At 40.9% G+C, this 25613-nt stretch overlaps 1 protein-coding gene across 2 annotated transcripts in view; it reads left to right on the top strand.

The window, feature by feature from the left end:
• Nucleotides 1-224: 224 nt before the first annotated feature.
• Nucleotides 225-25613, top strand: part of FAM13A (family with sequence similarity 13, member A) — a 130828-nt gene continuing 105439 nt past the window's right edge. The window contains exons 1-4 of one of the 2 annotated variants that reach the window (XM_010586154.1): nt 225-381; nt 3252-3461; nt 13104-13284; nt 24016-24175. In XM_010586154.1, coding sequence (XP_010584456.1) covers nt 225-381; nt 3252-3461; nt 13104-13284; nt 24016-24175 — 708 coding nt within the window. Of the gene's footprint in view, nt 382-3251; nt 3462-4264; nt 4308-13103; nt 13285-24015; nt 24176-25613 lie in introns of those variants that run through there. The other variant, XM_010586155.1, reaches the window with a different exon arrangement.

Here is a 25613-nt window from a genome sequence, read left to right as displayed (position 1 = left end):
TTTCTGGTTTTTTCTCTGTTCATTTTTATTTTCCTATTTCACAGAGATTTTCATGTGGATTAAAAGGAAGTAAGACAAAAACCTTATTCTGGAGCGTAGAAGCCAGTTTTGATGGATGTGCTTACGTTGTGACTATGCAGCCTTCTGCAACAAATGTGACTAATGCAGTTTTTTTCTTCTGCTCCTTTAAGCAAAGCAAATCAACTGTGAGATTGAAGGAGGACATGAAAAAGATAGCTGCACTTCCACTGAACAAGCAGAGGGACACGACCTGTCCAAAGGTGTTTGGTGTGAGCCTTCTGGAGCTCCAGCAGCAGGGACTGAGCAAGAATGGCATCCCAATAGTTGTGTGGAATATAGTCGAGTACCTCACCCAGCATGGTAAGCTTAATGGAGTCACTTTTTCTTAGTAGCACTCTTTATGTAAGACTCTTCAAAGGGAGGGATCCATCTTTTTTTGTGGTATGGGGGCTAAATAAGGTTGCAGCACTAACCACAGGCAAAGAATATTACTGTATGTGGTTTGCTTCTTTTTTTTTTCTGCCTTGATGCTGAACTTACTTTTTAATAGGATATTTATAAAGGTAAACTATAGTGTTATGAAGCAGCACATTGTCATAAACAAGCTGTTCAGTTTATAAATTGAACGTATTCCATTTGTGAAGGTTTCTGTCTTTTTCTAGTTGCAAAACATTTGTCTTCAGCACTTTCTGACAGTTAGAAGACATAAGTATCTATATAGAGATACTCACGTGCACACACGCCCCTCATCAGAGAACATTACTGAATAGGTATACATGTTTTTACAGGTTTTCAGATAGATTCCAGTTACTATGAATCACCTTGAGGAAGTAGGTGTCCAATTCTTAGCTTTTCTTTGCTTTCATTTAATAGGATTTTAGTTCCTGTTGTTGAAATACATCTCTTTGCAGTAATCTAGAGCACCACTGGTGCACAGATATATTTTGTGGCAGTTGTTAAGCAACGGAAAAGATTTTATGGAGGTAATTTCATCTTGTAATAAGCTGCATCTGGTTGTACCGCAAAGTTTTTCTTTTAGCTACTCAGTAATGATAATCCAATTGCAGAGCCTTAGATTCCTTGTCTGTATCTTGATAGACGCTCAGAAGCTGATAGATGCAAACATGGCTTGAAAGTTAGTTTGGAATAAGGCACAGTGCAAATTTAAAACGTGATCCTGCCTTTATACAGCAGCATCTTGCTTGATCCACTTGCCTTAAAGTGTTCTGCTAGAACACAGAAAGAGCAAGGATGGAAAAAGTTTTTGCATCATTTAAGGTTTAATCAAAACCAGAAGCTGAGAAACACTCTTGACTACAAGTTGTGGGCTGTGCCCTGTATTCCATAAAAAGATCTGAATGCTGTACAACTGTGTCCCAAATATGAACTAAACAAGCCAATTCCTCTACTCTGCAGCAAGAGTAGCTAGGCTTCTGAATGCCAAGGTGATTATCCAGCCCTAATAAAGATACAATCCATTCTCTTTCTCAAAAGTGCAAGCAAGATCTCAAAGATGACCTCTTACATGGGAAGTTCTTGAAATGGGTGTTCTGTGCTTGCCTAAGGATTGTTTTGTGAAATAATGGTGAAGTTAACTGTGAAGGCATTTTTAACAGAGTCCCAGGTATGAATTCAAAGTATTAGGAGGCAGAGTGTTGTGTGAATCGTGGTTACTGTTTGTTCCGTATTGTCTTACAACTCCTATTCTGCGAAGATGTTTTAATAGATACTGTAGGGCTTTTTAAAGCCAGACCTTTTCAGAGTCTCTCTTCTAGCTCATGAGGAACTGACTACCCATTTGAAAAAGCTGAGCTGACTGTTGGGTAGCTACATCCTTGAACTAAATTCGCATTAAGCTGCCTATTTTCAAATTTATAGATGAAGCCAAGTTTTCCTATGCTGAATTTAGTAGTATCTGATTACTGTTACCAGTACGTTCTAGCCTCTCTTTATTTCCATAAATGACTTGAGGAAGAGGAAAGGAAGTTCTGTCTGTGTGGGGACTGTGTCCTTTGCTCACCTAGTGCTGCAGAAATGAAAATCATTATTGAGATGTGGTGTTTTCTGCTGCCCCCAAGATGGCAGTACAGCATGCCACATAAGAATGCGTTTTGTTGTGAATACAGGAATACAAGATCTGTAAGCAGTATCTTATATTAGTCAAGTAAAATGCTTGAGTGCTTGTCCATTTCTTTTTTTCCCTTACCAGATCATTTTGTCTTCTGGTCCAATAAAAGATTATTTCTCTCTGCAAATTCGGCTGCATCAGTATTGATTTCTTGGACTGGAAGCATTCTGTCAGATTGCTGTTTTGTGATGTTTACTCTGAACTGATGAAAACCATATATACTTTGATCCTTTCAGTGTTATGCTTCCGAAGGAGAATAAGCAGGTTTATGGACACAGAAAAGTCAGAATTTTTGTGGTGAAAGTGGTCTAGAGAAAGATTAATTTACTGAGTTCACCTTTAGGCACTTTACTGAAGGTTTTGAATCTCAGCATATGCCTAGAAGGTGATGTTTGATACAGTATGATTCATCTGTCTTCCTTCATGGAAACCTTCTTTCTGCATCTCCTTAACTGGGTGTGGGGTGTCTGGCCTGAAGTAATTGATACATTTTCTTTTTCTTTGTGAAATACTTGGGCTTCATGCTGTCCAAAATATACATTTGCTCACTGAGATTTTCTGCTATCATAAAGTTGTAGACCTCGTTATGGAGTTAGTGCTGCAATCAGCACATACTCAGATGTTTGTGCTTCGTGATGCTCACAGGTAAGAAGCTGTTACGCTAAAACGTGAAGCTGGAAGTAGTCACATGTGTGAATTTGGCAGAGTCCCACTCAAGGTAACAGGCTACTTGCAAAAGTGAAACAACAGAACTGTTTTGTAGAATCTGGATCCTTTTGTGTTGAAATATACCAATGCAAAATGCGTCTGTCTCGATTTCTGCATGGTTTGAGGTTACAGCAATGCCACTGGGTTTTGTGGGTTCTCAAAGAGTATCCCAAGGCTTCAGATCTGGTCACTAGTGTGTTAATTATCATAATCCAATTACTTGACTAGAGGGGGTTTCTGAAGGGAAAACAGTGGGGGGTTTTTTAAACTATGTTGTATTAATTGCCCTCCATTGTATTACTGCAAGTGTATTATTCACAGTAGGATATCTGTTTCATCACATTAGTGGGATGTCTTAGTTCAGATCAATCTCATATGCAATATATAATTACAGGTATGACACAGGAAGGCCTCTTCAGGGTAAACGGCAGCATGAAAATGGTAGAACAGTTGCGTCTGCAGTACGAGCGTGGAGAAGAGGTGGAACTTGTTAAAGATGGTGATGTGTACTCAGCAGCCAGTCTGTTGAAATTATTTTTGAGAGAGCTGCCAGATGGGATTATCACCTCTGCCTTACATCCCAGGTTCATTCAGCTTTACCAGGGTAAGTGAGAGGTAAAATCTCCATCCTCCAATGCGCTTTCTTTCTGGATAATTGGTTGTGCAGTGAGCGTAACCAATACTCTTTTTTCTTAGTTTGCCTACTTCATTCTGCATTTCCTTTGACTTTAGCTCTCACCTGCTCCCAGAGTGTTCACAGCTGCACAGTTCTGTTAGAAGAGACAGAAAATTGTTTCATGTGTGTTTGGTAAAGTCTAGACTATTTATGATTTCTAATCCAGTTATATCTGCTGAATATAAATGGAAATGGTCAGCTGGTTTTTTTGAACAACCTTGTAGACAATAGTTGCAGTCTCTTTAGAACACAGGTTTGCTTCTCTTTTGCTAGGGTGATTTCTGGCAATTTCATTCTAATGGACTCTGAAAAGTTATAACTTCATCGGCTAATCAAATTGAATATCCATTGGGCCCAAAGCATATATTGTCTAAGTTCCTATTTTCTAAGTGATGTGATTCCCCAACAAAAAATGAGCCAGTTTGCAAGTAACAGCAGACTTTACCTTTTATTCCTCGCCATAGCATGCAACCTGGAAGACTTCTTTTTTTAATTTCTTTCTTCCCCATGCCCACCCCACTCCCCCTGCCCCCCCTCCAAGTGGTGGATGAACCATAAGAAAGAACATCACTTCTGCTTTAGAAAGCTGAAAGTTGCACAACTCTCTGTCAAATGATTTCTCAATCTAAGTAATCTGTATCAGACAGTCCTTGTTGTTACATGGAGTAGGTGGTGGTTGGCCCTGTTCCTTGACCGTGTAGGTCAGTGGCCGTTCTCTTCTCTTGCTGCAGGCAGTCGATGCCTCTTCTTGCTCTCTTCCTAAGAAGCTGCAAAGTGAGTGGGTAAATGTTACTAGAGGTGTGCTCTTTACAGTTGTCGTGGTTTCAGCCCAGCCGGTAACAAAGGACCACGCGGCCGCTCGCTCACTCCTCCCGCCCCCCTCCGGTGGGATGGGGGGAAGACGGAGGAGAGAAAAAAAACCCAAACCTGGAACCTCGAGGGTTGAGATAAAGGCAGTTTACTGGAACAACACAAAGAAATTGCAACAACAACAACGGTACTAATGAAAAAGTATACAAAAAGAGTGATGCACAGTGCAACTGCTCACCACCCGGGACCCGACGCTCTGCCACTTCCCCCACCGAAAAGAAGAGCCCACCCCCCGGCCCGCTCCCCCTTTATATACTGAGCATGATGTCACATGGTATGGAATAGCTCCTTGGCCAGTTCAGGTCAGCTGCCCCGGCTATGCCCCCCACCTCCCAGGTTCCTGTAAAAATTAACTCTATCCCAGCTGAACCCAGGACAACAGTAAAGCGGGCAAATGCGATGCATGATGCAGAGCAGGAATGTGTGCTCTGACATGGCATCCCTAGCGGAAGATGCTGCAAAGTTCTCACACTCTTGTCCTGAGGGTCTCTCTTCTGCTTTTCTTGCCTGCAGTGGAGGTGAAGTTTAGCCGTTGCCTGGAGGACGGAGAACACGACTGTGTTTTTCCTTTCTTTCCTGTTTGGGGGTGTACAGACTAGAGGAGATCTCTGTGCCTTTCCCTGAGTGCAGGCATTTCAGCTGTATTCAGGTTGTATGTGGGCTGTGTAAAATACCTTTCTCATTTAGTGAAGTTGTCTGGGGCCCAAGGATAGGGTTCAGGAAGTGTTGTGTAGGAAGGTGCCATTGTTTTGGAAAGTCCCTTTTTTCTGGTCATAGCTGTCCTTTTTTTTGGGTCTTTTAGATTTCACTAGGTCTGACTCATGAGCTGTATTTAATTATGTTCTTTTTCATAAATCACTGTTTAAATGGAAATTTTGTCACACCTTTGCTGTTCTACATCCCTGTCCCCACAAAGGTCATATTGGCGTATTGCACCAGGAACTAATAATGTGCTTTGTGAACAGTGCTGTTTGTGGAAAGTTTCATTCATTCCTGCTTCCCACAGGAAATGCAAAATTCCCCCAGTACTTTCTATGGAAATGCGATAAATATCCTTACTTAGCAGGTTTACCCACCAAGCTTTCTTGTTTCAAAAAAAAGTTACTGATATAACTTATGAACCCAGTTCTGCAAAAGTCAGTCCAAGCGTGATGTGTCCTCATAGCTAAGTTTGCCTGTATTGCACAATAAGCTCCAGTTATAGTCCCGTTATAGTTTTGATCAGGAAAAAAAAAATCCTGTCTGAAAAATGACAGGTTGGCTGTTACAGCGGGCGGAAGGTTTTTTTAAAGTTTGAAGAAAACTGAGGGTTTTTTCATGCCCTAGAAAATGCAGCGTAAATGAGTTGCTATGAAAGACACTGATGACTTTCATCGGGTTCAGATTAGCTTAAATGGTAGATGGGCCTTTGTTTACAGTTAAATGATCAACCAGCTATGCAGGATTAGGGGAGTTATCTATTCACTTATCAAAGTATGTACAAGGGTATTCGTTGCAAAATGGTACCAAGAGGGCGCGTGCATGGGTGTTCTTTTTGTAAACTATGAAGAAAGTAGGTCAAGCTGTTTCTGGGCCAACAGGTTATTAAAAAATAGCTTTGAATCTGGAGCCACTTAGCTGCATGTCTACAGTGAAGGCAGTTACAAGCTCTGTTACAACCTCTGTATTCCCTCCTGTTGAAGCTTTGCATGGGAAATGTTTTTGGGGGATTCTGTTAGTGTTCCTTTGGAATATTTTCAGGGATTGGTATCGGCATTTTTTTAAGCCAGCTGAGATCTTGGCCTGAGAATAACACACAGTTACTTTACTTCCTATAAAGATTGCTAGGGAGCAATTTGTCTAGTTAAAAATAGCTGGGCTGAAAATTACAAATTTTACCTGTAGCTGTAACCCTTTTTAATTCCACATATAGTCTTTGCTACCAAACGAAAGAGTAAATAATCTGCCTTTTTACGAAAAAGAGAGAACCTGACCCACTGGTAGTTCAGGAAGTCCATGCAGCTGGTTTGGCATGCTGTCTGCAGCCTGTGGAATGTCGTGTGAAATGGAGATCTGCGTGCTGCCCCCAAATCCTGACGCATTGCTGTTTATATAAATATTCAGCATAATGCCAAGACTATTCAGTTCCAGAAAACATAACGTAGCGTATCCTAAAGGCCATTTGGTGTGTCCTGATCTTCTCTCTCTGCCCTTGGAGAAGGGCAGTGGCAGTGGGAACTGAGGAGGGCCTCCCTCTGTAAACGATGTTGATCGGAGATGTGTGTAGCAAGTGCAGGCCAGGGACATGCTGATAGTGATCTTTGCATTGGCCAGCCTCCCCCAGCGCCTGACAAATATGAAGGCTGCTCCTTGCAGGGAGTCCTAGGGTAAAAAATGTCCATCACAATCTCTTTTGTGACTGAGGCTTCACTGCAGAGCAGATCTCTGCCTGCCTGTGCAAAACAGGCCGTGCTTACAGAGTGGTGAAAGTTTCTTTCAGAAACCTCATCTGGAAGAAATCAGCAGCTCCCATACAGCAATCCCTGCTTGAGCTTGTTTATTCCTTCTGGCTTTTCATTCCTTATCTTTTATATCATGATCACTGACTCTTAAGACATTTGTACATACTAGGAACTATATGCACAGCTCTTATACCCTTTCACAGGTCACTTGCTTTCAGCAAGACAGGTTGCTATTGTACTTTTCCTTTTTAGCATACTGAAAGCTTTTTCCTTATGTGAATTTCTTTTTTGTCGTTGTTGCATTCCCTCCTCCAGCAGGTGGTACAGTGAAATGTGGGGTCCTGTCTTCCTTTGGTACTCGGTCTAATTCAGTTGAATGCTATTTGATCACTCTGGCTTCTTGACAATGCTCAATCCTAGACGATTTATATTTTTCAGTGGGCAGCAGCTATATGTGAGTTTTAGCTCACATACCTCCTCCTGCTCACAACCTGCCATGGCTGGCAAGGTTTTATCTGGTGTCTGTCAACAGCCCTGCTAGTTTCAGGGGGAGGGATCGGAGGTGGTGGAGGAGAAAGAGCAGCTCCCTTCTGGATCAGCAGGTCAGTTTAGGGAATGCTTACTAGCCAGCAGCTGTTTGAGTTACATGAACAAGCAGAACCAAAAATATAGGTTGTGTTGGGGGATTTTAGAGGTCCAATTTCAACCTGAACAGTGACTGTGAAAATGAATAAATGAGTGTGAAAATGAATAGATGAGAGCTGACCCTTTAACCACGGTAACTGCAGCAGTGCAGCAAATCAGATTCACTAGATGTCTGTGGTTGTCCAGGCTCTTGTGGCATCTTTTTAACCTTTTCTTTTTGCTTTTATTGTAATTTTTGTGTTATCAGGACTAGTTCCAAACTAGAGAAATAACTTCGGGTTTCCACATGCAGAAGATGTTTGTTACGCAGTAAAAACTCCTGGGACTGGATTTCTTGTGCAGATGATGACACTCAGCAGAGCTGCAAAAGAAGTGAGAGTGCTCTGATCCCAATGTGTTGGAATGAAGCATAAATACAGCTCTGCAAAGTGCCATAATGATGCAGCGCAAGGGGTCTCAAGTTGGATTGTGATGACAACCTTCTTATGATAAGGACTTCCAGCATTTCTGCTACTGATGGCAGCAAGGCTTTATTTTTTTTTTTTTTTTTTTCCTCTGGGGCAGGATCTTGTCTGAAGCAGATTGCTTCTTGGCAGAGAGAGACCAGAGTCCCATTTCCCATAGATTGTGGAGGTGGAAAGAAATGCTTTGATTCCTCCAACAGCCCCATGGGCGCAGTGGTACTGCAATGTACAACCTGCTGCCTATGTGTCGAAGATTGACTTCCTAGGGCGTGTTGATAGCTGCAGACAGATGCAAGCTTTTCTGTCTGCTCTCCAAGCTTGTAGTATGCAAGGCAGCTGAAAGCTATGCAGACGTGGTAGCATGACACTGAGCCTCAGACTCTCTTCCTCGCCTCACAGCAGAGATAATTAGCTAGGGCATGGCACTATGCTGATACGGTTTCAGTGCTTCCAGGCTGGAGTTGTTTGGGGTCAGACCATTTGAGGCATGAACAAAGCAATTACACGCACCTGTCTACAGGCATCCATACCTTTAGTGATGTTCAGACAGCATGTTCTGCAGGGGGAAGGAGTAGCATGAAGAGGGATGGATTGCAGAATTAGATCGTGTCTGTAGCATGTCAGAGAAACTCAATATGTTCAGAAATAGGATGAACCACTGGAAAATATGTCCCTCTTCTTGTGATCTGTGGGTGTATACTGAAATTAAATGAGACTGAAAACACCCTTGCAAATATGTCTGTGCCTCCTACACTGTTGAGGCTCCTGTTTCTAGCTAATTAACATTTTTAGAGAGACTTCCTGTCCTTAGAGTCCCTAGCTCAGTTCTGAGGTGCCACACTGCCCTTGCTGGCTTCCTTGGCCCTCTGCCTGTGTCACACTGTGCTCTGTGTCCTCTGGCTGCTGAGCCCAGACGTGGCCTGAGGCTGCTGGTTTTGTTCCCTTCCTCAGCCCAGAAACCACCATCTCATCCCTGGTTTCAAGCCCTTCCTGGCTGCTCATCTAGCTAGGCTTCTTTCACAGACCTCTGCTGGGGTGCTGTCTGCTTCACATGGCTTCTGGCAGGCTCCCAAAATAAAAAAGTGAATGCCTTTGATTCTGCCTTGAAAGCACCTTCCCCTTAGCCTTCATTCTTCTTTTACTCCTTTCCCCTTCTCTCCGCTGCATTGGGCAAAATTTTCAAAAGATATTCATGTGCTGTGCTTGAAAATCACAAGTGTGTTGGTAGCTGGACATACCTGGAAATAGTGCTTGAATACAGGTTCCTGAATTGCCTTTGAAAATCTGGCACTCTGCTGTTCCTGTTAATGACAAGCTCGTTTGTCTCGTCTCAGGATGCTGCAGAGACCGAAGCATATGCTTAGCTTCGTGCCACTCTCTTTAATCTGACTGAATAAAAAAGACCGCGCTTGGTCGTCTTGACTTCCACGGGACAGCTTGTACTTCACAAAATTAGGCATGTACATAAGCTTAGGGCTTTGGTACACTTGATGCTTGTCTGCATGGTAGCATAAACAGCTCTGGTGCTCTAATGTTTTCTCTGATGGTCAGTACCAGCTGAGTAAACCTTAGTGATTGAAGCAAATTGAAAAATTGTGTAGCAGGTGGACAAAAGGAGGAGGAACGCTCCAAGCAATTGGTTGTTGTGACTCAAGACTATTTTTGCTCTCTAGTTGAAAAGCTGTTTTATTTGAAGTAATACGGTCATGGATAGCAGAGGTACACTTGTCCTGAAAAATGTACAGAGTGCATGGAATACTGTGTATGCATGTCAGTTTCTAAATTCACCATTAATTGTAATAGTACTTTTTAAAAATAAAGCTGAAATCCATTAAATAAATGTCAGCAGCAGGAGAATTAACAAACTAGTTTTGATTTTTGGATTGTATTGGGAGAAGGGCTTGAGTTCCTTCCCTTGCTTTTTCACTGGAAAAGAAGTTGAGGGAGGAAAGCCATATTTTCTTTCTCCCATTTCACAAGGACAAGGAATTTCATGGCTCAGTAAATGGGTTTTGCTGCCTCATGTTGTTCAGTGTCTCTGTGCCTTCAATTAGGGTAATTTCTCAAGACCTTATGATCTGATATCTGTCTCTGTTCTTGAAAGTACAGAAATGAAAGGTTTGGCTGTGCCCAGCAATAAGCATCTCTGATGTTGATCCACACCATGTAATATATCATGGTTAATGAACAGGGACATCCTACCCACCAGATACAACTGATGCCATGAGGCCAATAGTTCTGTTTGTTGTCAGAGTGCAAACCTGTGTTTCAGAATATTTTGTGGAGGTTATTAGCATCTTTATAGTTTGGAAGGGATGGAAAATCTTCAGTAAATGGAAAACTACCTGTCAATCTAAAGCCCCAGTGGGAGGCTCAGAGAGGCAATTAGTTCTCAAGGGCATTCCCTAATTAGGTGGTGGGGTGATGGTGGTGGAAGAGGTGTGTTTTTTCTAAGAGATGGCTTTGGCTTTCGTTATCATAACTGCAAGCAATTTATAGTAGAAAACACTGTGTGCTAGTTGTTCTGTTATCTAAAGGGAAGTATGTCAGGAGGTGAATTGTAATGTTCTGGCTATGTGGAAATTAGTTGTGTTTTGTTTTTGTTTAAGCTTCATGAAAAGATAATTAGTAATCAAGTCAGAGACTGTCCAGTCCACTTCGATCAGTGCACATACAAATCCAATTAAATTCTTTATTATTACTCCATTTAATACAGACTTCAGAAGCATCCTAAAATTTTGCTGCAGAAATAAAAATAATAAATCGGATTTCTTACTGTTACCAAGCTAATTCATAGTAGTAAAGTCAGGATTGTTTTTATTCTGTATAGCTCTAAAAAAATTTTGAAAGAAATTATTGCAATAAATAAGCAAGTAAGATTTTTGCTCATCTGCTTCATGCATATTTGATATTTGACTTTTCTGAAGGAGCTAATTTCTTAGCTGCAGAAGAAAAGGATGTAATTAACGAGTTGGTTGAAATGTTTGGTCCTGTAATTTAACTGGCATTTTAAACTTTGGCCTGTTGTTGTGAAAGAATTCATATTCAGTCTGTGGTGCCAAAACAGATACATAAAAATTAATTCTTCTTGCATATAAAACTTAAAAAGGTTTCTATTGCCATGTACTGTATTATGCACGACATGTAAGGCAGGAAACCTAAGCTTGGAAGCGGATGAAATTGCGCAAATTCAACTGTATGAAGTGGCAAGTACGTACATACAAAACTCATTTGTTTCCCAAACTACATGCAGGATAAATCCTGTTTATTAGCCACAAAAACGTCTGGTTATAAAACAGAAATCATATTGTGACTTAATGGTTGTCACTTTCAGATGTTTTTATACAGACTGCTAATTTACACAGCTAACCACTTTTCAAAGCACTGTACCCCTGGAATACTGTGCAATCCAGCCCTGGAATATTTCTGGGAAATGAAAAGAAAAAATGAAGATGAAACTTCTGAAGCATTTGTGCATACCTTACACTGTGTTCAAAGCTTTTCTCTTTCCCCCCCTCTTTTTTTTTTGTCCCCCTCTCTTTTTGTTTTTCCTCCTGAGCAAGGTTTGGTTTTGATTGAATGCTGGGTGCATCTCCTTGCTAAGGATCATAACATTCTCTGAATGAAAAAATACCTAGTTACCCTAAGCATGGGGAGGATGTCTGTATTCCAGTGGTAAGCCAGCAGCTACTTTGGGATGAGGAAATCTGTTACAGAGAACACAGAGGGTTGGCATTTAGTGTGAGCTCACTTTGGCTTTGTGGAATAAAGACATCCTTCCAACCACTAGAACTGTTTTTAAACTTTTAAGTACATCTCTGAGGAAAAATCAATTACACAACAACAGTCTTAACAGCATTAACACCATCAACCTATAAGGATGATAAAGAAAAAAAGTACTAGAAATGCACAGCTGCCCTCATGTTAATGGACACTGCTTATAATTAGATCGGTGAGGAAAACCTTTAGAGACTGAGGTCTTCTGTTTGAAAATGCTCTTGCACAAAACCCCAAGAACTCAGCATATGTGAGAGTTCAGTGAAATTTCATTTTGATGGAGAGTAGAATTTAGTATTTCCAAGCATTAAGGCATCCTGTTTTGACATAAAGGGAAGCAAATACTGAATTGTTCTCACAATTTTGCTTTTATTAATATATAAACCCAAGATTTTGGTGGGTACAAATTACTTTTTGGAAAGTGTTTCTGGGGTGGAGGAGGGGAGCAAAGGATTTCGCAGATTTTGAGTTCAATTCCAGAAGCAAAACACAATTAAGTAGAAGCTGTTTGTGAGGCCAAGCTTGTGTTCACTGCCTGGGTCTTTATAAACACAGCATCTGTGAAGTTCATGTAGTTTTTGCTTTTAAAAAAAAAAGAAAACAAACAAAACCCAAGAAAGACCTGCATGAAAGAAAACTGACCTTAGTCATACTTTTGATATTATTCAGTTCAGTATGGGAAACTTTTATTCATACTTAAATTCTAGAAGATTGTACAGTATAACCAGGCTATTCTCTAACATGTTTTGGCTCATTATGGAGTCTTAACACTTCCCTGAACAGCCTCTTCTCTGTAAGCAGGACTCCTCACCTAAGACTTAGTACAGAGTTGTGACTCTGACAAAAGACACAAAATTGAGCTTTTCATAAAATGTACTCACAGGAAGTACTGTAGTTAGAATAACACCTGCATTTTAGGAGACTCCTTGTTTTACTGTTCTTGCTTTCTTCTTTTTGAAGGTTTTCATGGGAGGGGAGACTAAAACAGAGTACGAGGTGGGGTTTGGGAAGCAGAGATAACATCCAGAAGCGTGGAAACAGGAGATCTGGTAGAGCTGGAGTTAAAGCAGATATAGCTATGTACTGGATGGGAACAAACATGCTCCGGTGCTTTTAGCTATGACCACTGCTGATTCTGTTCAGGAAAACAGTTACAACGTAAAGGTGAAGATGAAACAGTGCCAGTGGTGGCCAGGGTGAGCCCCAGAAGAAAGGTGCAGGTTCCCTGAGGAAAATTGGGGGGTTTGGAAGATTCTGTGGCTCTGAACAGAAATAAGACTAAATTTTAGATCCCACTGCTTGCTCATCCATGTAAGTAAATTGGCAGCAATGTAGAAAACCGTATATATGTTTTTTCTTCTTGTTTTTCCTAGACACTAGAAATGACATGCAGAAGGAAAGTAACTTGAAAGAACTCCTTAAAGAACTGCCTGATGCTCATTACTGCCTGCTGAAGTATCTGTGCCAGTTCCTGATAAAGGTTGCTGAACATCATGTAGAGAACAGGATGAACCTTTGCAATCTTGCCACTGTATTTGGACCAAACTGCTTTCAGTAAGTTGGGATTTTCACTTTTCACGATATGTTGATGGAGAGTGTAATGGAGCAGACGGCCAGAAATGTAGTTCAGAACCGTAATTTGTCAGGGTGATCAAACAGAGGCAATGATTAGGGCTTTGTGGTAAATTTTAGTGCTAAAGCTATTATTTGAGCTGAATGGGAGTTGAGTTGCTCTCCCATCGCCTCTTGCTATTTTGCTAAACATTTGGTCAGTTTTCTATTGCTATGTCAACAGCAGAGCAGGAGTATAACAATGAAAGGCCTTCAGATTGTGTAAGTGCAAGGAGACTTGTGCTTGTACAGCTCTCTTCCTTTGCCATCAGATAATATGGATGCTTCTCTGCAGAAGGCTTTGAGAAAGGATACCTGGGGGAAAAGGACTCTTATGCAGCACTGAGGTGCTTTATAATTTCTAGAGATGGATACTGCATACTCTCTGCAAATTTGGCCTTGTGGTCTGGTTCTGTCCTCAAGATGCTGATGACTCTGGGCTCTTTATCCTTCTAGTATATTCAGAAACTGCTCTGGAGGTTATGGAGTTCCACTGGTCTCTTGAGACTTCTTACTGGACTCACTAGTTTTACTAGTTTCTTTCCTTGGGCCCAGTCCCTTGGTGTTTGTGGTGAAGACAACATGTTGTACATGCTAGTGGAGCTTGCAGCAGTAGCAAGAGCAGTTCTTTACAGGTGCAAGAGCACACTTGAGCGAGAATATTTCTGTTGAGTCACTGTGATGCAGTGTACTGTTAGCATCTTCACCTTGATCTTGTCTGCAATACACCCACGATGCATCCAAGATCTAACACATGGGAGACATGTAGGGAGTTCAGTTCAGTCATCAGTCTTGAAAGATACGTGCTATCAGCAAAAAGAGACAAGCGAGTTTCTTGTAGCAAATGTCAGATTTGTATTGGTCTTTGTCAAATTTTGCCCTGGAATAGTACTGAGTTGCCTAATGAGACTTAGATTAGATTAATTGCCTAATGCGACTATCTCCCTAGGCTTCCTCTGTAGCCAGTGGAAAGAAGTAAACTTCTTTAAAGAGAGAAAACAGAAATCAGGTTCCTTGTAATGTATTGAGCCAGTTCCACATTTTTTAGGCTAGATGCTGCCTGTTATCTTTTTAAGGGTGCATACCTTTTTGCATTGGTGAGGGAGAGAACATGCAGAGATGAGACGTTTAAACCAAAGCTTGTCTTTGTAACTACACTGCTGTTTCATCTTAAGATGTTGCTCATGGATGATGAAGGTGAATATGTCAGGATTCAAGCCATTTGCTGTGTTAGTATGAGAACATAAAGCATATTTTGAAAAGAATTGTCTTCTCCAAAAGAAAGAAAACTCGAAAGACAGTAGTATGCACAGGAACACATGAATGTAAGAGTTAATTGAAGCACAATACTGCAAATTTCTGACAAGGAAAAGCAAAACAATTTTTAAAGATTACATTTGTATGGGCAGTTTGGGAATTTCTAAATGTATTAGTAGAGTTAAGAACAAACAAAATAAATTAGAAGAATCTGAGTGCAATGGCTAAATCTCTATGACTCAAACTCCCAAGTATCTATTAGAATAATTTTTAGTTTACTCATCACTTTGTTCAGGAAAGTTTAAAAATTAACTCTGCATACTTTTTGGTGTAGAATGCAGAGTTGCAGTTTGGAATTGCAATTGGCATTCCTAAGGTTAAACCAAAGCATACTTTTTAAAAGCTGCATAGTTGTTGCCTCAACTGATCTCTACTCCTAAGATGGCGTAGAAAAGACATAACAATTTTTGTAAGCTACAGAGTCTGTGTGTAAGAGGGGTGGAATCGCATCATTCCACTGCAGAAGACTGAGAAATGCAGAGTTCACTGGAGGTGAAAACACAAGGGCTCTTGTGGCTGTATATGAATGCAGCCAGCCCTGCAGTTGTGACACACATTGAAATAAATGCTCATGTAGCAAAAGACGCTGTGAAAGCAAGGCTTGACACTTAAATCACTAATGCATTTTTTAGAAGACCCAGATACGTCAGAATTATGGATGTAGATTTTTATTTAAACTAAGTTTCACCATCTGGTTTCAGCCATGTATTTCATCAGATCTTGATCTTTTCAAGGTAGTTCAGGATTGTGGTCCAGACACAAAGATTGTGAGCAACAGTTCAAATACCCTTTTCTGCTGTGTTAATGGATGCAGTCTTAAATTGCTGAAACTGTGACCATCTGTATCAACAAAGATTTGATAGGAGGAGGAAAGAACTTGCAGCACTGAACTTAAGGCATTGGGCTTAGCCAGTTGGTTGGCCAAGCAGCCAGAGATTCTCAGAACGCAATTCAGAGCTCTGGAGTAAGGCTGTCTGAAGCCTGCTTGGCAAGGCCTGTCTCATTGTCGCTACAGGCAGCCCCTAGAGAGACTAGCTGCAGTAATTAAGTATCAGCAGGTGGTTGAAGCAAACACTCCGCTCTCTGTTGTTTATGGGGTGTTTCTCTGGTACACGGAAAGAAGGCTTAGCATCCAGCTTGTCAGCAATTACACTGAAGCAGGAAGATCTGAGATTTTTCTGTCAGAAATTCACACTCGTGTCTAAAATCAGCGTTGGAGTCTGTGTAGTTAATGCACAGTGTCAGAGAAGATAAAGCCCATCTGCTGATAGCGAAGGATTACTTTCCACAAGGTATTTTTAGTGACATTTTAGCTATTCAAACATATTATCTCCTACTCCATAACTGAAGCTATTTAACAATTGAATACATCTCACTGTTGGGCCACTTTCCAGACATTTAGACATCATTTTAATTCTCTCAATCTCATCCTATTTTTCTAAGTCACTTTCTCTGTAATTTATCTCATCTCCTAAACTTTGAACCCTTATTACTTTTATCCACTACTTCCCCTGCTTCCTTACTTGCTGTTTGACAAACTGCACTAGTGCTTTTCTAATGAAAGGTTATCTTGTGCTTTCTGTGTTTCTAATGAATAGAAGAGGGGAGAAAATGGCTATTTGCATTCCTTGTAATGAAGTGTGATGTAAGATATAAGAAAATGTAAAGGGCAAGGTCAAACAACTCAAAAAAGAAAAATGTGATGGTTTGAGATTTAGTGCACTGTTTTCTTTCAACTTGGGTTGTTCAGATTTATTGTGATGGAAGCCAAAGGTCAAGTATACAGAGAAGTACAGCCCTTGAGGAACAACAAGCATGAAGGTATAGAAACATAAATAGTTGTCTCTTCTGTCACTGGGCTAATCTGTGTGGAGTATTAACACTTGCAGTGTGGTTACTTTTGGAGGAAGTTATTGTCCATTGACCTGAATTTCAGCTCCTGTAGAGCTGTAGCCTTAGTTATGGCCTGCTGTGTGTCTCTGCTGAGCTCTCACAGCTTGTGCTGAAGAGGAAGGAGAGGACTAGCTAGGTTTTCTCTCCTCCTCTCTGCTCTTTTGGACCTGGGTATCAGAGGGGCTGCTGCACTCACCCTGTCCTTCAGTTGGGATGATAAGAGACATGAGGTCTACCAGTTACAGAGTAAGCAGAGAATCCATTTGCACCCTTTTTTGCAGCTCATTCTCAAAGAATGATCTGTGTGGTCTCCATCATTCAAGGCCTCACTAACCTGACTGTTTCATTCCAGCAGAGATGAAGCATGTTGTGAGGGATTGCTCCATCCCCGCAAAGTGTCTAGCAAATGCAGGTATCCAGTTAAAATGCTAGAGTTAGGTGAAGTTATTTCTGTATGAGGACTACGTAATGCAAGTTACCTGAAGGGTTGTAGAAGGAAGCATTAGATATGGAGAAAAGGTAGATAGTCTTTAGGTATGGAGAAAATGTAGATTGTCTGTAGGGTAGCTGTAGGTATTTCAGAGACTCAGAAAGATTTCCAATGTGTTGCTGAATTCGTAAGAATTAAAATCTGATCTGAAGTTCTGCATGAGTGTCTTACCTTGGTTTCTAGCAGCCTTGGAGCCTACACAGATTGGGTGTATGAAGCTGAAGTGAAAGCAGAGGGGCTGAACCAGAACTCCTCAGTGAGTAATACTGGCCTTTGAAACGTTATGTGAATGGACTTTGTTTTCAGGCAGTGCAGTCCCAAACCTGCATCAGTCTTAAAACCAAATGTACGTCCAGGATTGGGGTCAAAGTGAGTACTGAAAATTGTTGTTCTAACATTCAGTATTGCAAATCAGAGCATGCAGTATAACCTTTCTGACAAGGTTTTTATAGATTCTAAATACTGCATTTGCCAGCAGGGTAAAGGAGTTGTTTTTCGTAAGAATTCAGTATGCTTCACCCTATGATGCAAGTTTAAAGCATGAAGTATAATATAAGAAGGCCATAAATGTTCTCATCTCTAATCATATTAAATACTCGTGAGTGCTTGCATCCTCTTTAGGAAGTGCATAAGGGACTATATTGCCAAGCCTTTCTGTGATATATTTTTATGTTTTCTTGTCCTGTTTATTTTCTGTTGTGTACTCAGCTTTGTCATCTGGAGTCCATTGAATGGCCTATATGTAAAATAAACTGAAGATTGCTATGGATGCATTGCTCTCTTCGTAAGTGGAGGGGTGTTCTGGCCAAATTCCATCTCAAGTCTTCCGTTCTCCTAGTGAACACCCACCCCCTAAATTTTCAGTTGAGGAAGTTTCTCTTTTATGATGCGTTCAGTGTCAGGTGTTATAATATTTCCAATTTAATCTCTTGAATGAAATAGTGATTATTTCAATAGGAAATGCTCTGTGTTTTGGGTTGCTTGGTGGGTTTTTTGTTTGTATTTTGTTTTGGGTTTTGGTTGGAAAAACTCCCTGAAAATAAGTTACTGCTCTGGGTTGAAAATATTCGTTCTTCTGATCTCGATTGAGGATTGGCAAGAAAGCGTACACACAGAATTGACGTGGAGGATCAGTTTCACAGGAAAAACTACAATCATAGAATGTCATGAGTTGGAAGGGGCCCACAAAGCTCATCGAGTCCCAACTCCTGTCTGGACACAGGGCAACCTAAAAGTTAAACCATGTGTCTAAGAATGTTGTCCAAATGCTACTTGAACACCGACAGCCTTGGGGCCATGACCACTTCCCTGGGGACCTTGTTCCAGTGCTCGGCCACCGTCTTAGTGAAGACCTTTTTCCGAATATGTGCAAAACAAAATGGTGTTTGAGCTCAACAATACAGCTCAAATACAATCACAGGGAGCATTTTTGAGGAGCCTCTGTTTAGAAATGTTTGGAGATGAGCAGTGTACTTTGTGAGTTGGTGTTAGGCTATGGACTGCCCTTTGCTCCGTTTTGTGTAGGTCCCACTTTCAAAGATGCCTACTATTGCTGCAATTTCCTGATGAAAAATGGAGCTTTTGCTGGAGCAAAAGATTTTTCATATAAATGAAGCCAGTCAGTAAAGACTTTGTGGCAGCATACTCTTAACTGCTTTGCATTACCTGCATTAGCTGCATTTTGCATTATGCATGTAGTGCAAGTAATGTAGACAGATGGAATTACCGAGTTGATTTAGGCTCCTAAATCTGATGTTACAGAAAATAATCTGGACCAGATTTTAAAAGGTAGGCAGTTAGATACCTCATGGAATTCTCCCATGCCTCAGAAGCGAAGACACTTCTGTAAAATCTCAGTAGTGATATATGTCATTGCATTTGGTCCAAACTGGTGAGACATAAGTCTGTAAATGATGCAGAGCATGTAAATGAGTCACACACACCAAGATGAACACCTGCCCTAAGGTAGTGTTGCTGTATGTTTAGCTACCTGTTAGCCTCTGATCTTGCAGCAGAGTCTGCAGACACAAATGTTTGCCTGTTGTCAGCTGCACCAGTTTGTGGTCCAGTGTGTTAAGACAAATAGCTTTCATCGGCTGAAGTACAGGACTGCATTGTGGCCATGAGGTCACATCTGTTATAGGCACAGTAACGTCTGTGTAGAGGAACAGAGCAGACTGCCTGAAGTTGTAACCTCTTAAGATTACTCCAGCTGTGCTCCAAAATCTTCATTTGTGCTTGTTGAGGGGCTCATGGGCATCTGAGGTACTAATGAAAATGTTTTGTGAGGGCTGCAGAAACAAAAAACCCATGTAGTGTTCCCAGTCCTCTGAGTCCCTTCATTTCTTGGGGGATCCCCTAGGAGAATGGTAAGGTGGCTTTGTGGTGCTCCCCTACAAAAGGTACTGTACGTACAGCAAAAGTAGCAGTCCGCAGAGCATATAGCCCTCAGTGGTTTGTAAATTACGATTATGGTGCTGTCATTCCATGCAAGCTACTTCTGCAAAGCCATTTAAGGAAATGTTAATGTGCATTCTTCGTCTCAGACAGGGTGGGGTCGAACACCCTTGGGAATTTGCAATGAGACACACTGTTTCACATGGAAATCGCTGGTTCTCAGTTGTGACAGGGAGCTGTCAGCAGTTGTTGCCTGGGGAAATGAGTTCAGTGATCTCAGTCCAGCTCATTGAAGGCAGATGACTACATCTCAAGTCCTCCTGGCCCTCGTTTCCACTTGAAGCAAGTTTCTCAGGTGTGGTGGATGGTGACAGAACCTTGTAGTGATGCCTGTCTTGTGCCGGATGCAGTCAAGTTTGGATGTGTTACTGCATCACAGTGGAGTCTGGAGATTCGCTGTCTCGTAAGTCCATTCCGTGTTTAGCCTGTTACAGCTTGTTTACAGGGACCCTGAGGTAAATTCATTTAACTAATGCATGAAATGTAAGTAATTCTTTCACAGTGAGTTAATCTGACCTCAGGTCACTTTAGGTCTGAATAAGAGTTGTGACACAGGGCTTTGATGTGGTTTAACTTGTTTGAGACTAGCTTTCTTGAGCATCCCCATGGAAGGAGACACACTCTTGGCTTAAAGTGGTCTGGAAGAACCCAAAGAACAAGTGAGCATGGGACTACATGGATATGAGTGGCATGGAGCTGCAGTGGGTGGGCCAGGGGCCAGGCATGCTGGTAGGACATTGTGCAGAAGTGTGAAATACTACTGGGTGTCATATTTTGAAATGAAGGGCTAACAACTTGATCCTATTCCCAAGTAATGTTTTAACTTTGAGAACTACTGCTTTTTCTGCTTTAAAGTGGCTTCACCAATAATTTCAATCTTTAATATCCTGTAAAACTTGTGGTATTAATGCACCTTTGCCCTCAGCCCTGCTTGACTGAGTCAGATGCTGTTAATGCTGGTGCCTTGTTGAGATGAAGCACATTTTTCCCAAATACTTAATGTGGAGCCACTGCACTTCATGCACAGATCACTCTGAGCATCTTTCTGGGAAGGGCAGGTTGTCTGAGGAATCTAAGGGGGGACACGCTAGAGAATTTGCTTCTGTCACTGCCTATGCGATGTATCTGTTCATGACTTTGCAAGCTACTGTGAGAACTCAGTGGGAGTTTTCCAGCTCAAATCTCTAAGATAGACCTGAACTCATCAACATTTTTTCTTCTAGAAATGACCACAGAAATTACAGGTTTATGCCTCCCTTTTAGAAAATGTGTTTCTGGTAGTGAAGCTGATGTTCTGCTGCTGTTTCTGGTGCTGCTACTGAAGCAGTTGGTACGTACGTGGCTATAAGGGGATCAAGTCCTGCTGTTGAGGATTTTGTCACTGGAGTAAGGTATGCGTCTCACTCTAAAAGCAACACAGTTATAATGCCTAATTAACATGCAAAGTAGACGTAAAGGAACCATGACTATGAACACAGTTTTACTGTAATGTTTTAACAAGGTCTTCACAAAAGAATATGAAAAATTTCCAAGGAGTAGGGTGTGGATCATGAAAATGGTACTGTGAGAGAATACTTTCTCGTAGGACTGGCTTTTTCTAGTGAGTTGAAGTGAAATTTGTAGATACCATGACTTTTCAGACAAAGAAAAGCTCAAGTAAGATACTCTTTTTTTTACACACATTTTCAGAAAAGTCTAGTCAGACTGGTTGATCGTGCAGTGTGGGAACAGATGGGTTTTAACTTGTATAAATATGCAGGGTAGTGCGTGCTCATAATCTAAACTTATATGCTGAGCTGAAGATGTATTGCAAGGAAAAGGTCACCATGGATAGCTCAAAGAGTATAATAGTCCTTGCCATCATGAAGGTCTAATAACAGCAATTAAAGAAAAAAAAAAAAAAAAGAGAGAGAAACTTCGTAAAATATGCCTGTCTAAGCGGCAGAGAGATGGCAATGGATAAAGTATGTTACACTGCCATTAAAATAAAACGGTTATTGCTTGGTTACATTCAGAGAGGGGTGATAAAAAAGACTAAAGCCATGAGCTTTAGCCTTATGTTCTGCACATGCATCTCACCATACACATACAGAATTGTTCAGAGTGAGATGTTGGACTTTTCACAGATTTGATTTAATAAAATCTAACTGACAAAGGAATGTGGGGAAGGGAGGGCAAAAAAGCCATGGAATTGTGCAGAAATTAAATATTGTTTGTGTGCTTTGTGGAAACTTTATCGCCTGGACTGTTTTTCAACCAGGAAGAGTTTTTTGGTGTTAGCTGTTGCCAGTAGGGGGATATTGGCTGTAGTTTCCAGCAGATGTAGTTTAGGTGAAGGTTCTGCTCTAAAACTCATTGAAGCTATCTGGAGTCTTTATTTTGACTTGAAATTGCTCTAGTATATTTTCAGTCCATTTCCTAGGAATGAGGTTCATAGGGGTGCCAGGCTTATTTAAGTGGTACCCTGTTTTGGAGAAACACATCAGGAAGGTAACAGTCAGGATTTGCCTGCATTATCAAGCAAGCTCTGCACCATCCCAACTCTTGAGCACATCATTTTGCATGGGAAGAGGGGTTTCCTTAAATCGGGATGGTTGCATGGGCCTATTGCATACATAAACTTTCTTTTATTCAGGCCAGTTACTATCTTTTAGTGAATATGTGACATTCTTTAAAGTGAATTGGCCCAACCATACATGCACATCCATCAGTAGAAGTCCCATTTTTTCTTTATTTAGTCTGAGACCAGGTTCCACACTAATGAAATCAATCAGCTGAGACTGACCCATTTTACAGTTGGCAATGTTCTGCAGTATAAAATAATCCAATTCCTTTAAGCTTCAGGTCCTGCGACTCTAGCATGTGTTGAATGGGGAAATGACAGCAGTAAAGATTCTCTTCTGGAGTTTACAAAGATGCGTTCTGCTGCAGTGGGATCCTCTCCCTGTTGATATGTAGATATACTGCAGAGAGTAAAATATTGAGAAGGATCAGTAGCATGCAACCCCTACAAGAAGGCACTTTTTGATGGCAAATTTCTGGGACCATCTGCTTTCAGAGCCTTCATGTTGAAATGCACATCTGGCCCCAATAAAATACAGTTACAGTTTTATAGTAGATAGTTATTTGTAAATCTTAATTTGCTGGTTATAGTAAACAATGGTTTACTTTCAATTTACATCCCTGTAAAATAGCTCAGATGGCATTTATTTAACTGATGGGGGTTTGGGTTGTTTTTTCCTCTTGTACAGCCACTAGTTGTCCTCAGCCAAAAAATACTTGAAACTTCTTTTGTTTCTGGTTTTTGCTCCCCTACTTCTTCCCTTTAAATCTTCCATGTGTTTTCTGTACCTCCTGATCTGCAGTCTCTGCCGCTTTATAAGGTCCTTAGAAAATTCACATCCATGCAGCCACTTTGTGGATTATTGAGAGGAGAGTGCATCTGCTGGAAATCCTGTGCAATGGGAATCACTGAATGACTGGAGAAGTGTTTTAAATGCTGAAGAAGATTCTTCAGAGATCTTACTTCTGAATTAACAAAATGGAATTTAAGTCAGTTTTGGGCACCAAAGTCCAATAAACATGCAGAAGGCCTACATTCCAGCAGATGATCATTAGATGCTTCAATGAATTGTGTGCTCTGTTGTGAGTAATATGCATTTTTTACCACATGACAGAGTTGTGTGAAACACATAAGGAAGGCAAAGGAGCATAGACTGGAATACACCGCTTCTTCCAAGTCAGCATCTCGCCTTTTCGTTTGTGTGTGCCTTTAAGGTCTGTGGCAAGCAATTCCTGGGTGTACAGGGGCCTTTTTCAAGAGAGCAAGAAGTTGCTTCTTCTGCAGCCAAGTAGTTGGTTATTATCCCAGAAAGTGGAGGTTAGGAACCTCTTTTTATATGAATCTTTTAGGCTGTTCTGCAGAAAGCAGCCTCCATCTCCATGTTTTAAAAAGCCCTGTGAGTTATGAGCCTAATTCCAAAAGAAATATCAACTCAAAACTTAGATTCAGAAATCTGGTGTACAGCATGGGGTTACCTGAAGCTGCAAAGATCTTGCTTAACTTTTATTTTTAGTGTTCTGTTCAGCATGTGGGTTTTCTTAATTTTTTGACTCATCCTTCTTGTATACCTTTGAGGTTATCACAAACCACTTTTTGGAGGAATCTGACTCTTCCCATTAACAGTTCAGAGCATTTAAATGCCTCACGCTGTCTGTGTTGCAGTCATTAACCCAACTTTAGCCAAGCTGGTGGCATGTCATTTGGTGGTTGTCTCAATTAGATCTCTACCTAGGTACTGTGAAGTAGATTGTTTGACCAACAGATACGATATTTAATACTGGTAAGAAAAACTGCCAACAAACTGTGATAGTTGTTACCACCATAGACACAATCTTCCTTTCAAAGTTTCCTGTGCCTGCTAGCCAGCCTGGATCCATGACTGAAATGTTACAGAGACCCTGTGCAGAAACTTTTGTACCTATAACACTCTGGTTTGTGTTCTGTCCAATTTTAGCGTGCCCTCTGGATTTGAAGGTATAAAAGAACAGGAGATCTGCAACAAGATAATGACAAAAATGCTAGAAAATTACAATACCTTGTTTGAATTGGAGGGCTTGAAGAAGGATGAAGAAAAGCCTGTATGTGAAGAGCTAGCAAGAATTATTTTGGTAAAAGTGAGTATCTCTATTATTTCATTTTCTTATAGCAAATCAATAATGCAGGCTTACTGCGGGCTTCAATTCAGAAATCTTCTAGGTAAGTGGGAGGCAGGCACTGTTGTAAGAATGCTCTGTGTTACTGATTGGTATACAGTTTACAAATCAATTCTGCTGATTAGGCTAATTTTCATTACTAGTCTGGAAGTCGATTCTGTTAAATATCTTTATTCTTTGTTAGCTATTCACTGTTACTTATTTAGGAAATATATTCACTAAAGTTTAAATGTTTTTAAATGAGGAGGCAGAATAATTCTAGGAAGTATTCAAGCTTTCTGACATGTCGATCATTTATGGTGTACATCAGTGATGAACTTTCATACTTTAGGATGGTATGAGGTCCCTAGACTTTGCCACTATGAAGTCTGCTTGTCTCGAACACGTACCTGAATTTAAAAATCATGTGTTCTGACTCAGAACAGCTATTTCTGAGTGCGCTTGAAGAGGAGCATTAAATAGTAGTTACTATTTGAAGAAAGTACATTGAAGCTGTTAAAGAGTGATATAATTAAAGTATTATATCTTTGGTGGGAAGAGGGCATATGTGTAACATCAAAGGATTCTGAAGTTCAGAAAAACTTGACAAAAGTAAGTAGGGCAGCCAAAAATGCCTTGTTCTGGCTTGTGCCATCTCTACTACAGGAAGCAACCTCAAGTCTGTGCAGAAATGGTCGTGAGGATGGTTTGCAACTGCCTTATTTCCTTTTGTGTGTTAGCTGTGCAGATAATTACTCCTTTCCAAGGTGTGAGCTCTTGAGTTTGAGAGGGTTGAACTACATGCCTTCTCTTGGTAGGGTTTTGTGAGCATCCACTGATAAAATCACTGTAGCCTTCACTGGCTGGAATGGAAGTTGTCAGAAAATAAGTTATAAAAATATAGTGTCTTTGACCTTGAGAGAACAAGAAGTTTGGTGTGAGCCCAAGTTCTGCCAGTTCAGCGAAATCAGCTGAAAACACCTTTGCCTTTGCAGTGTATCGCAGGAGGGTCTGTTGAATCTGAACTACAGGGCAATCTGTATGAGTTGGACCCAGCTGCCTTTAGAAGGGTTGGTTGTTTTCTCATGTGGTCTATCAGTGAGGAAGTCTTTAGCTGTTTAGTCTTTTAGCTGTTACTAACATTCACCTAAAATGCTTCTGTGGAAGGAGATAGAATGACTGGTGACTTGCAGTGTCCTCCCTAATATGTGTTACTGAAGTCACAGTAACTTCTGGGTAATGGAAATGATCTGCCTGGCAAATGAGAGTGAAGTTTAGCAGCGGATGGTCATTTCAGTAACAAAAACAAGTTAAGAAGAACATAATTGTAAAAAGACACAGTACTTTAAAGAGCCCAGAAGAAAGACTTCAGATATGTCTCCATCTCCTTCAAGCCTCCGTCAGCTGTAAAAGGCAAGGT

This window comes from Haliaeetus leucocephalus, unplaced genomic scaffold (assembly GCF_000737465.1).
Source record: "Haliaeetus leucocephalus isolate CR32 unplaced genomic scaffold, Haliaeetus_leucocephalus-4.0 Scaffold140, whole genome shotgun sequence".
Taxonomy (NCBI): Eukaryota; Metazoa; Chordata; class Aves; order Accipitriformes; family Accipitridae; genus Haliaeetus; species Haliaeetus leucocephalus.
This window is presented reverse-complemented; position numbering and strand designations above follow the sequence as displayed.